Source organism: Protopterus annectens, chromosome 3.part1 (assembly GCF_019279795.1).
Source record: "Protopterus annectens isolate FY-2018-M chromosome 3.part1, PAN1.0, whole genome shotgun sequence".
NCBI classification, from domain to species: Eukaryota; Metazoa; Chordata; order Ceratodontiformes; family Protopteridae; genus Protopterus; species Protopterus annectens.
In genome coordinates this window covers 1,235,232,188-1,235,246,370 of record NC_056732.1, presented here as the reverse complement: position 1 = coordinate 1,235,246,370, position 14,183 = coordinate 1,235,232,188, and the positions used below count along the sequence as shown (strand labels likewise).

General features: G+C 40.6%; 1 protein-coding gene across 1 annotated transcript in view; it reads right to left on the bottom strand.

The window, feature by feature from the left end:
- CPT1A (carnitine palmitoyltransferase 1A) overlaps positions 1 to 14,183 on the bottom strand; it is an 849,468-nt gene that overhangs the window by 11,381 nt on the left and 823,904 nt on the right. The window contains exons 17-18 of the mRNA XM_044067299.1: positions 8,271 to 8,384; positions 7,751 to 7,843 (exon numbers count right to left, since the gene is read on the bottom strand). Of these exons, the coding sequence (XP_043923234.1) occupies positions 7,751 to 7,843; positions 8,271 to 8,384 (207 nt within the window). The remainder of the gene's footprint in view (positions 1 to 7,750; positions 7,844 to 8,270; positions 8,385 to 14,183) is intronic.

The following is a 14,183-nucleotide window of genomic DNA, read 5'->3' as shown; positions in this document are numbered from 1 at the left end:
GAGATCGCCTCTGAGTAGACGATATGCCACAGAGTATAGCTGGAGTTTTTTTAGACAGTCAGCATATGGCATCTGTTTTAGGCCTGTGATTCTTTTAGTGAGGTATTTCTGTGGCCTTTCTGGCTGTTGCAGATGTCTTGTGAGGTACATACCAAATGGGGCATTATACTCTATAATGGGTCTAATGAGGGATGAGAACAGTGGGACAATGACCTCCTTTTTTCTGGATGAAAAGCCCTTAGTGATGAGGTGTGCCATGTAGAAGGATTTCCTGACTGTTGTGGCGATGTGGTTATCGAAAGTGAGACCACTGTCCACTTGTGTCCCTAAGTCTCTCATCACACTTTCGATGTTTAGTGTCCTGCCACCTATGTGGTAGTTCATTGGTACATGTTTTTTTCCAAAGGGGATGACTATACATTTCTTGGCATTAAGCTTGAGCCCATGGCTCTGGCACCAGGCATCTGTCCTTTTGTAGAATATCCACATCATTTGGGTATTCAGTAATGGCTCCCAGTTTGAAGTCATCTGCAAACTTTGTTAGCCAGAGTCCCTTAGTGTTGGCTTGTACTTCAGAGAAGTAGATGCCAAACAAGAGTGGTCCCAGGACTGAACCCTGAGGTACTCCACTTGTCACTTGTCTGGAGCTGGATTTGGAGTCAGCTACTTTTACAGTCTGGATTCTGTCAATAAGCCAGTTGGCAACCCATCGAGTGATGTAGGGATTTATGCCCAGCTTAGTAAGTTTATCTATGATTCCAGAGTGGAGGATGGTGTTGAAGGCCTTGGCGAGGTCCAGATAGGCTGTGTGGACCTCCTTTCCCTCGTCCACAGCTCTGGAGACTGATTCAAAGAAGTTAAAAGTCAATCAGATTCAGGAGACAAGATCGGCCCTTCACAAACCCAAACTGGGTGGGGTCCAGTGTCTGGAGGTTGCCAATGTCTTTGTTTATAAGTTCCATGATAATGCGTTCCATACCCTTGCAGATCAGGCTTGTTAGACTGATGGGACGGTAGTTCCTGGGATCCAAGGTGGATCCTCCCTTGTGGAGCGGGATAACTGTAGCTGTGCGCCACTCAGTGGGCACGAAGCCTGAGGTGAGGCTATGATTAAACATGACACTTAGGTGGGGTGCCAGTTCATTTTATAGTTCATGTAGTACACAGCCTGGGATGTCATCTGGTCCCATGGATGCTGTATTCTTAGCTTTGGAGAGTGCTGTTTCTACCTGTGTGGCTGTTATTATCGGAATTTGGCAATCTTTTGGTATTGAGATGGGCCCTTTAGGGGGGTGAGAGGGGAGTGAAGTTGGCACTAAATCAATCTGTCAGGATATTGGCAATATCCTTGGGACCAGTATATTTAATGCCATTCTGTTGTAGCTCAGAGCAAATCTGAGCATTGCCATTTAGATTCTTGACATAATTATAGAATGCCTTGTGGCTGTCTTTGGAATCTTTGGCAATTTTATTTTCGTTAACTAGCTTTTGAGGATTTTATGAGGGATCTCAGCTTCTTACTGAGGCTGGTGAGGGAGTTTTTTGCATCCTGGGATTTTCCTCTTTTCTGCAACAGTTTCTTCCTTCTGGTGTATAGTTTGTTTATAGCAGGGGACCACCAGATTGGCTTCCTTTTTTTGGAGAAGAGCATCTTGGTTCTATTTGGGATGGCACGATTCATGCACGAGTGGATGTGCTCATACAGTGCCTTAGTGTAGGATTCTGCAGTCGAACTTCCAGATCCCGTCTGCGTGGGTGTTGTGAGGTTTGTCACTTCTGACTTCAGTAGCATGAAGTTGGCTTTGGAGAAGTTTTTTAAGGAGGTTTCCTTACTGGGGGGTGGGGGTGGGATGTCGATGTCAAGGGTGATTTGCTTATGGTCAGACCTGATCAATGAGGGGGTGACCACTGGTGTAGAGCATCTATCTCCCATGTTGGTAATGACCAGGTCTAGGATATTGGAGCCCCTGGTGAGACAATGGATTAGTTGATCCAGGGCACTGGAATTTATAAATTCCAAGAACAGTTGGGAAAAGGACTTGGTACCAGAGTAGTTTTCCTAAGTAATGGCAGGGTAGTTGAAATCACCTAGTGTTAGGGTGTTTGGTTGTATCTTAATATTTCCCAGTATGGTTAGGAAGGTGTAGTGAGAATCTTGGGATATGGTGGGGGATCTGTAGCAAGCTACAATTTGGATTGCAGTCTTACCTAGTGTTGTTGCACCTGGAGAATTTCAGATGCACTGTGTTGGGCAACTAGCCTGGAGGTGTGAATATCCTTGGTGAATATGGACACTCCTCCACCTTTAGTGTTTCAGTCTTGGCTTTGTGGTCGAAAAGTGTGGTAAGAATTGTAGCCTGGTATTGCAGCGGTGCTCTCTGGAGCCTTGAACCAGGTCTCAGTCACTGCACAGACATCAATGTTCTCCATTTTTAGGAGTGCCTCGAGAGAATGTATTTTGAGGTTTAGACTTCTAGTACTGAGTAGCATTACCTTCAGATTTTGCATGCTTGTATCTGTTACGGTGGTGGTTTTATCCTTTGAACCTTGCCTAAAAAAGGCACTATAGGGGTGGCAAGAGCTTTAGCCAGTAACCTGAATCCCAGGGGTGACAGGTGCAGACCATCTCTGGCAAAGAATCGTGGTTTGTCGATCATGTCTTCCCAGGCAGACAAATACTGGATCCCCTTTGAATGACACCAGAAGCTTAGCCAATTGCTAATGTCAATCATTTTGTCCTTATACTGTGGTATCATTCTGGGCAAAGGCAGGATGCTACTCAGGGCTTGGGTCATACTGCTTGGGTCACATGATCCAAGAGCTCTTCCACGTCTCTTTTCATGTAGTCCACAGAGGTACATCTCATGTCATTTACTCCAGCATGGATAATGACAGAGTCGTATTTGTACTTGTTGTGGAGTGACTTGAGTGCATGCGTTATGTGGCAGATCCTGGCACCCGACAGGCAGCTGACTGTAATTTTCTCCTTGTTCAGCCTGGTGAATGGGACATCAGTATGTCTGATTACAGAGTCACCTATGACTAAAGTGTTGGGCACATTGTCTTGCTGGTGTTGTGAGCTATGTGTCACTTTGGTTGTGACTGGTGTTTGTTTGCGTTTCGGCTTTAGAGGTCCTTGTTGCTTGGGCAGGTTAATGTTAAGGGCCTCCGCATATGTGGGTTTAGCGTTGCTATGTGTGGGAGTTGATGGTGTGGGTTTTGAAGGGCTATTAGTTGCTAGAGGTGTAATGCAGGTGTTAGCCTTCTCCTATTGACTGTCTAGCACAGTCTTGACCGGAGAGAGCTTTGCTTCCAGTTTGGCTATGTAAGTGCATCTCTTGCAGGTTGTAGTGTTGGGTGGTAGGAGGAGAGGATTGTCTTTGTATATGAGGTGGTTGCCGCATTGCCCCAGTATGCCCAGATTCACCAGGTGGACAGGAGAAGCCACCAGAAGCTTACCCTTGGGCATGCCTGTTTAGGTGCTTTTTTATAAGGTTTAAGAGCTGTTTTACCTTACCTTTGCAAGGTACTTTGCAATTGTAGGCTGTTTAGTGCCTATGATTAATTTCTCCTTATTGACAAGGAAAGCTGAGTGCTTGTATCAGATTCAGGCTTCCTAGTGCTTTACAGCAAGTTCTAGAGCAAGTGCTAGTCACAGGGGTTCAGATTTTAGTGCTACTACTGAGAAACCAGCTAGTTTTAAGGGAAAATTTGAAGAGCAGACTTTATGGCACCTGGAATAGTTTAACTGTAGCCTCATAGTGCTGCACGATGTGAAAAATGAAACACACGCGTTTTTAAGCCAAAAGTTGAAAGGGATAGAAATCAGCCCAAAAAGACTAATAAAATTAAAATTTCAGAGCTGAAAACCACTCCTCTAGCGTTAGATAGGCAGTACAATGCTCATCAGTCCCACTGGTAGGCAGTAGGACTTCCCTCTGCCACAGCAAGGTCTGGATAGCTCTGAGCACAGAAAAATAAAGTCCTGAGACAAGCAAGGCCTGGGATATGGACTGGCTAAAAAAGGTGGGAAACAAGCAAACAAGGTAGTATATATATATATATATATATATATATATATATATATATATATATATATATATATATATGTATATGTATATATATATATATATATATATATATATATATATATATATATATATATTTTTTTTGTTGTTGAAACAGGCTGAACAATGCAATAATACAGTAAATAAACACAGAAAAGTCTAACACACTTGAGTGTGTAGTCCTAAACAGTAAATGCAATTAAAACTCTACAAAATTAGCAATTTAAAACGTTTTAAATGAAGCAAGGCAAGGGCACAACTGAGAAACGATTTAAGTGGCAGTAATACAGCAGAATAAGTAGCTAGTCTACATATACAGAGAAGTCTATATATACAGAAAAGCAGCTAAAACACACAAACACTTTAGATGCAGTGCAACCTACAGCACTTGAGTTGTAGCAATATTAAGGCAATTACAGTTATAATAAATGCTGTAAAATATACTCTATATTTCCAAAATGTTTGAGAAACACAGTCAGAACATAAAGAAATTCAGGCAATTTTTTTTTTTTTTTTAAGGGAAAAATGAGAAACAGAAGGCCTTATCAAATGTTCTCTCTGTATTAGGTAGAATGAGCCAATGACACTAGACTGGGAGGGGTGTCCCAGATCAGATTTACAGTAAGGGCGGGCAACTGCAAAGCCACCAAGTGTAACACAAGACACCAACACAAGGGTGGGTGGGAACACTAAAGCTATTAGCCTACAAAGCACTACAGAAAGCCACAAAATGAAAGTTTTTAAACAGATAAAGATTTGTAAAGATACAGAATGCTTTAACTGCAAACAAATCAGTTACCCGTGCAGATTACAATAAAAGTGCTATACATAAATTGCTAGAAACAATAAACTGTATAAATAATCGAAAAAAAAACAGGATTCTTATATATCTCAGCTAAGAGTTGAGTCAACCCCTCTCATACACTCTGCTCAGTGTCTTCCAAAGGTCTGAAGAAGTTACAGAGCAAACTTAGTCCTATCTGATTAGGCCCATCACTGAATGTAATCCCTCATTTGGCACGTATTCGCTAAACACCTACACCAACTTATTATTTTCAATACTTCTTCAAAACAATCTCAGGTCTCAGTATCCTTAGCTAGTCTGATATCATAAAAGCCCTGCCCCTTTAGAGGTGTCCAACTTCTGCTTAGCCTTCTGTGCTATCAATGATGCAGCACTCTTTTTTTTTTTCTTTTTTCAAACAACTTTATTGAATTATCACTTGTGACATAGGCAAATTTACATTCATATACAAGTTATCAAACTATATTTACATAAACATTATACTTGATATATATTGCTATATATCATATAACCTAAGCAATATTACACAAATTATTCAATTCTGTCTTTTTTTTTTAAACAAGAAACATCTTCATTAAACCATCACTTATTACGTAAGCAATCATACATTTACATAAATGAAAACAAACCACACCAACACAATCCTAGTCGTAAGCATTTTGCATCACAAACCATACTGACACACTACCAGTTGGCTCATTTAAGTCCTGCTGCCTTTTAGGCCTCATTCCTCCCTGTTCCCACAATTCCCTTTTTTCTATGTAGTTTGCTCCTACCCTTTTCTAAATATCTCAGTCCCAGTTGTTCTAGCTCTTGTTACTATATTCACTACTTCCAGTATAGCTGGTTTAGATTTTGATTTCCATTTTCTAGTAATTGCTTTTTTGGCAGCCACTGTTATTAGACACAACTCCTTCACTTAAACATAACCAATAGTAAAGCAAACATCTGCCCCAGGAATCAGAACTTGTATTACCCAATCAAGCAATCAAATGTGATAGGTACAGTCTATTCTAACATATCAAGCTGCAGCCTTTAGAAAACAGTTCTGCTGACTGGACAGGGGATTGCCAACGTTCACCTGGTATATGTTGGGCAAATCTACTTTAAGGGGACGCTGTTAGTCTCTAATCAGTACTGAGAAATTTTGCCAAACTGTTTGATGGCCTTGCTGGCCATAAACTTAGTAAGAACATATGAACTTATTAATACACAAAGTAACAGGGGAAAGGATCACAAGAAATAAGGCACTTTTATATGTTATACACATGCATTGTTTTGCTATGTGCATACTGGTAGCAGAATGTTTGACTGATGGCTTCTTGGCTGATAATCTGCAAACTAGGAAATGCGTCACTGCGTTCAAGCCAGTGGCACTGCCTCGTTCCACGAGGTACAATACAGCTGATTATATAATAAAAGTCAGGTAAGCACAAGGTAAAGCCTTCTGCATTTGAGAGCTGCCCCCAGACCCCCCCAAAATTCCACTTTGAATTTTACTTCAAGCTGTATGTTTTTACTCTAAAGCTGAATCACAAGATGAAGCATGTGCAAAGCCTGTCAAGTGGATGTCTCAGATGCATTTACACTTAATGCTGTGGTTAGGTGTAAAAGTGTCCATGCTGGTGTAGCGGTTAACATTGCTGTCTCAAAGCAAGAGGATCTCTGGTTCGATTCTTGGCTGGGGTGTCTTCTGTGTGGAGTCTGCATGTCCTCCCAGTGGTCACATGGGTTTTCTCTGGGTACTCCGGTTTCCTCCCACATCCCAAAGACATGCTGTAGGTGGATTGGACACTCTAAATTGGCCCTAGGTGTGAGTGTGTGCCTTCTTTGGAAGGTTGGGCGCCGAGCTGGCAACTCAACACTGTAAAATTCCACTGCCAATCATGAGTGGACACGTGATCCACTGTGGTGACCCCTAACTGGGAAAAGCTGAAAGAAGAAGAAGAAGCTGTGGTTAGGTGTAAGCACATAAATAAAACTGAATTACTGTTTTTCCTTCCATTTTTGTACCTGTTTAACAGCCCTTCTAGGTTAACTTGGACTGTATCAGCTAAACACCTTTCTCCAAATTAGGTATGGATTCCCTAACCCAAGCTTAACATCCTCCTGAGGTAGTCCATCATTTAGACGGTGCCCAGTGTTGACCGGTCTTTGACTAAATGTATGCCCTACAATGCTCTAAGTAAACTTGCCCAAGGAACCATAAAATGTAGAGCATTTTCAATGCCTGTATGCAAAATTAATTGAAAGTTATGACCTTTAATGGCTGGCATCACAGCCATTTGCTTAGTTTCCCTGCCCTTCATGCTAGCTGTAGTCTTTCAGCTTAAGACACTGCCTGCAACAACTACTCATATTCCAGGGTGATGGGGTCACAGCACACACTGCCTTAGCAAGATGTTGCAAATGAGTCATTAGTCTCCGACTGTCGTCAGGGCTATTTCCATTCTTCTACATTTAGACACATAATGGTGTCAATCACATATAAGATATCTGGAGGACCCTTGCCTTTGCTACTGAAATTTTCTCAACTTTCTCCACAGGAAAGAAGAGCTTTTCCCTATATATTCTCCATCTCTGACTTCCATGAATATGGCTGGCTAATAACACATGTAGAAATCCAGCTGATATGCCAATGAGCCATATGTATTAAATATATTTTAGTGACGTGTGTGTGTGTATGTGTGTGTGTGTGTGTGTATATATATATATATATATATATATATATATATATATATATATATATATATATATATATACACATATATATATATATTTTTTTCTTTTTTTGCAGGATAATGTTAAATTTAGTAACAGAAAGCCTCAGCTGAAAATTTCTCTTGTAATTGCAGTCAAATCATTATTGAAAACTTACTGTTTCAGGACAAGACAGTTTACTAGACACATGGAAGTGGATAACATTTTCCCCCACAATAATATATGACACTCCATAGCCATCATCTGCAACCTGTTAAGAAAGATAACCTCAGTTAAATGAAGTACCAATATAGCAACTTAATGCTATTAGCAATTTATATCACATTCAGAAATCTTAACATATGCTGGGCAGAAAATAACCATGAAACTTGATGACTAAATTAATACTATGGAAACTCCAACAAATTGGCTGAGAGACATTTAAGTAAGATAAACAAATGTACTTCTTCACATCAAGAATAAAGAAAAAAATGGAATTTACTGCTGCAGAAGTTGATCTGTAACATGTTTGAGGAATCGTACAAAAGTCATATATGAAGATGAGATACAGAAATGAAACACTCTAGGGCACTCATAGCCAATGGCTTTACTAGAATGTCCACAGGTATAATGAGCTAACAGGGCTGATCTATTACATGACTTTAGCAGAGATGCAGTAACTATTTTAAGGCACTTACTGGTCCGAAGCCACCACCACTTGAAATTGTATCAGGGCGATTGACAAGGTCAAAGAGCTCAGGCTGTTGCTGAGCAGTCTGACTAGTCGACAGTCTCCAGGGCTCCGAGAGAACCTGTGTGCAAAAAAATCAGTTTGCTCGATTAAGAGATCTATACAAAGGATGAAAAGCTGAAGCTACATAACACTTAAATTTAAGAAATAAATCATGAAAATGCAATTAAAATACAGCTCAACTCCACACCCCACTACACTCAAAAAATCTGCTGCAACAGTATACAGCACAGGAACAACGTTTCCATTACTACAGAGCTGTTACACATTTGACAACTGAATGTACACAAAATGCCATATAACCAAAACATAGTATATCCATGCACAACCCAGACTTTAGTATTTGAATTTGTACAGTACAATAAACTTGACAAAACGCGTTCAGATTCTGGAAGCAAGCATTCAAACTGTTCACGTTTCCATGCGGTGTTATCACTATATGTGAGGAGGTGGGTAAAACCAACTAGAAGAGTTCCAGCATACTACAAAAATAAAAACAACATGAATGCAAAAAGAGTTGAAGTCCTGCAAGAAAGGATGACTAAACATGTTTATATCTGACAAAAGATTTTGTACTGATGAACAAATAAATCAATTTTTGATAGAAGCAGCAACATTCATCAAAATGTCTTTATGCAACTGGCAGGGTTTCATGAAGGATGTAGTTTGGAGAGTGGTGGGTCTGCTATTTGGCATGAAACCATCACTGAAGATTTTGTTGTGCAAATATGTATTTATTTGTATTCGTACAGCAGAAAGCCCAATACAACACAGCACTTGTTGCGCAAACGCCCTTCCTCATGGTTGCTGCTGTAGCCCATTATTACATAACCAGGGCTAAAGAGGATCTAGAGGTCATGTATATGGCATAAATGCTGTGGAAGCATGCAATGTTTAACAGGAAAGGATTTTTTGTCCTGCAGTCACAAACAGGGCATTTGAGACATGCAGAATGCATGTCAGCATTAGTGCAAAGTAAGGATGAAAGCACTCATGCCCATACATCCTGGTCCTTGCATGTCTCACTCATCCCAGCCCTTCCAGGAGGGATGTGAGGTTCATGTCACGTGTTTGTATGAATCACTTCTGAGCCATACAGCCAGCCCCTGATCATTGTGTGCTGCTGTAATTCTGAACTGGTCCTCAAATAAATTGTAAGGGATTCTGCAATCTTTTTCTCAAGAATACAGTGTCAAAGAACACTACATAGGTCCTCTACGAAGTTGTGAGCTTCAGAGATACCTGCTTGCTAGGTCACAAATACAATTTTTGGCCTTAATACAATCAAAACTCCCTTGTGTTTGGCAGAAAGTATTATGAATTCAACCAATTCTTTATAGTTTCTTGCATACAGGATCTTCTGGCTCTAGAAGAAGTTTCAGATTTTACATTTTAGAAACAGCTATCAAGTTATTACACAGTCAGTAAGCAAAGTATGGACTGCATGCATGAAAATCCCAGAATACTGCTAGCACCATGGTTCCATGAATAACAGGACAGTATTAGAAAGTTCTAAATGTAAAGTGTCAGACAAGTTATTCCCCAAGATACAGCTGTTTGCTGATGACCTACTAATAACTTCGAATGATATTGAAGATTCAATACATCACCTATACATATAATCTAGACTTCTTTGCAAACATCTCTAGTCTAAAATTCAATCACAACTCTTCAACAATTGGCTTAGTTTCTGGTGTCATTCCAAGGGGATCCAGTATCTGTCTGCCTGGGATGACATGGTTGACAGGCCTCGATGCTTCTCCAGAGATGGCCTCCACTTGTCTCCCCTGGGATTCAGGATTCTGGCCAAGGCTCTTCCCTCCCCCATTGTGCCTTTTATAGACAACGTCCCACACACAAATTTTCCAACATTAAAGATCTGTCAAAAAGCAAACTGAAAGTCATGCTGTTTAACGCTAGGAGCCTTAACCTAAAAATGCAGTCACTGGAGGCTCTCCTAGCACTGGAAGATGCTTGAAGTCTGTGCAGTCACAGAAACTTGGTTCAAGGCTGCAAAGAGCACCCCTGCCTTACCAGGTTACATCTCATTTCACACATTCAGACTCCAAAATGAGGTTGGGAAGACTGGAGTTCCTATTTTTCTTAAAGACAAGCACACCTCCAGACTGGTCTGCCAGCATGATGCACTAGAACTTCTCCAGGTGCAATTGCCAATTGATAAGACACCCATCCAAGTTATAGCCAGCTACAGACCCCCTTCCATGACTCAGGACACCCACACCTCCTACATGGACTTACTTAAGTCCATCAAGGTACCCCCTAACACTCTGATCCTTGGTGACTTCAACTACCCCACCATAAACTGGGTGAACTATTCCTGCTCTAATGCACTTACCTTGACTTCATCAATCCTAACGCACTAGACAAGCTTGTCTCCTCCCCCACAAGTGGAGATAGCATTCGAGATTTGGTTCTCACCAACATGGGTAACCGCTGCACCACCACCATAGTAAGTTCTTCCCTAGTGAGATCAGACCATCGATCTGCATCATTTGAAGTGTCTATCCTGTCCACCCCCCCCCCCCCAAGCCATAACCAAGCAAAAAAAAACTTCTCAAAAACTGACTACAATCTTCTAAGGAAGGTATCAATAGCTTCACACCACCACCCCCTTCAGAGGATGCAGACAAATATGCTGAACAGTATGCCAGTTCAGTATACAAGCACCTGTACAACTGCATGGACTCAGCCATACCCAACAGAACTAAAACCTGCTCCTTAAGGAAACACAAACCTAGGTGGTGGACATCCTCTATCAACAGGCTTTACAACAAAAGGAAGAAACTGTTGTCTAAGGCTAAAAAGGCACAAATTCCTAACTGGAAAACTACCTCCTTAGCCTCAACAATCAAATTAGATCACTAGAGAAAACCTCCAAAGCCAATTATGAATCGAAACTAGCCTCCGAAACAAAGGCTAACCACAAAGGCTTTTTCAATTACATCAGAAACCTCCATGGCAAAGCCCAGGTTTGTTCTGAATTTGTTCTTAACTGTATCACTTGCACTGATCCTGTTGACTTAACCAACCTGCTAGCAGACAGGTTCAGCGCAAACTTCACTCCCCTATCCCCCCCAAAGGCCCATTCAACATCCCCCATACTTGCCCTGCACCTCACATCTCCATAGATCAAGTGTTAAAGGCCCTATCCAAAGCAAAGAACACAGCTTCCATGGGACCTGATAGTATCCCAGGCTGTATTCTACAACATCTCCAGCAAGAACTAGCCTTGCCATTGAGCACCCTATTCAACCATAGCCTAAGTACAGGCTTCATTCCAGCACAGTGGAGAACTGCCATTGTCATTCCTTTATACAAAGGTGGTGACACTACTGAACTTGGAACTATTGCCCTATTAACTTGACAAGTCTGATCTGTAAGGCCATGAAGACTATTATTATGGATCTCACAAATAAGGATATGGGCACTCTACAAGCACTTGACCTCACCCAGTTTGGATTCGTCAAGGGCAGATCTTGCCTGTTGAACCTGATTGACTTTTTTGAGACTGTCACCAAGGCACTGGATGAGGGAAAGTTAGTAGATACAGCTTACCTCGGACTTGGCCAAAGCCTTTGACACAATCCCCCACTCGGGCATCATCAAAAAGCTAACAGAACTTGGCATAAATCCCTATTTCATCAGGTGGGTGGCCAATTGGCAACTGATAGGACCCACAAGGTCAAAATAGGTGCCACCACCTCCAACAGCAGACCTGTCACTAGTGGTGTCCCCCAGGGATATGTCCTGTGACCCCTATTGTTTGGCATTTACATCTCAGAGGTCCAGGCAAAGACAAAAGGCCTGTGGCTGACCAGGTTTGTGGAAGACTAAGTTGGGTGCTGTCACTGACTCTCCAAATGATGTTAACATACTTAAAGAGGGTCTCACAGCAACAAATGACTGGTGTCAAAGTCATGGCCTTAAGTTAAATGCATAAAAATATATCATCATACCATTCAGCTAAAACACAGCCTCTACTGATTACCACATTAGCGGCAACCCCCTAAGCACACGACCTGTGGTGAGAGACCTGGATACACAAGTTGACAACAATCTCAACTTTGACCATCATGTAGAGACAGTGGTCAGAAAAGTCTTTTACTTGGTTCATCTCATAAGTACAGGGATTGTGTCCAGAAAAAAAGAGGTTATTACCTCTCTGTACTCCTCCCTCATTAGGCCAATAATTGAGTACAATGCCAGTTTGGTGTGTACCTCTTCAACACCTGCATCAACTGGAAAGGGTGGACAGGCTCAAATCGCAATCACTCAATTCTGTATCATACAGACTGCTCAGGGGTGATCCGTATCTCGCCTACAAGGCAATCTCAAACCCTGCTCTACTAGAGATGCTCCATATCCGTAACTCCTCATATAGTACCCAATCAAGAGGTTTAAATCTAATATGTGACATTAACAAAACCTGCTGGAGAAACAGGTCTGTCTCTCCCAAAGACCACCTTGTCTCTGGAACAGACTCCCCACATACACGTCAAAGTACGTCGCTGACCCTCTTCAAGCGCAACCTTGATGAGTGGATGGGCAACCACAAATTTATCCCAGGGGTTCTACCTGTGTAACTCATTGATAGGAGCGACAGGTGCTGATTGAGGTTTCTCTTATGGTGATATGTTCTCAGCTAGGCTTGTAATGGCCCCACAGCCTAGTAATCTCCTATGATCCTATGACAACAAAACTCAGGTACTTCTAGTGAATAAAAATGTTACTATGAAACCTAGATCAAAAAGAGACAAACTGGGAGGGCACGCATATTATACAACTAGGTATCATTATTGAGTCTAATTATAAAAAATCACTCATCTAATTACCAACAACTTATAAACTCAATTACTAGTCTAAATGACAGTTGGAACAGACTCCTCTTCACATATGAAGACAGACTAACTTTAAACAAAACAATACTGTTACCTAAAATCTTATTCTTTGGCCAAGCTCTAATAATTACCCCTTCTGTCAAAATTAAACAGAAAATTAATAACTTATTACTCAACTTCCTTTGTATCCCAAAAAAATAAGAATTTCTCTTCTCTGGTAAACCGCAAGCTGGGATGAAGGAGGTATAGGGTTTCCAAATGTTGATTTTTATTTAAACTCCACATTTATTAACAGTGTTGCTTTGGAATAATACTTCTTATACATCATATTGGAAATCAATACATGAAACCTTACTTCTAAATAGTAACAGGACATTGCTTGAACCATATACTCAAATACATACAAACATCTTTACATGAAGTTTTAAAAATATACATTCAAAGTGAAAGGTCAAAGCTTGTTCTCACACCTCTTATAAACCAAATAGTGCTGTTATTTAAAAAGCTTATGTTTTCTAATTAATGAATTAAGAATTTATTAATAATTATGTTTCCTATTGCTTACAGAAATTAATGTTTGATATCTTTTGATACTTAGAAAATGTCAGAACTAAGAAGGGTGACCTGTTATATTGGAATCAATTTCTCTCAGCTAATACAATAAGTTCTGCAGACTATTTGATCAACAGAAATTGTCTGCAAAATTGCAAATGGCTGGACATCCACACGTGTAAGGATTTTATACATTCTAAGCTCGTACCCTCATTACAGGCATACAATAAAAGAGTAACTTAAAAATCTTGGATTTTATCTCAACAGTTATTAATAGCTCACCCAAGAATACTTCATACATATTTGTTATTTATAAAATTCTCAGAAAAGATTTTAACAAAACAGATGTTCCTTTTTGTCATTATTCAAATTAAGTTAATAGACAAGTATTTGCAGAAAAAGATAAAAAAAACTTTGTTTACAGTCGGTGAAGGAATCTACATCTTCCC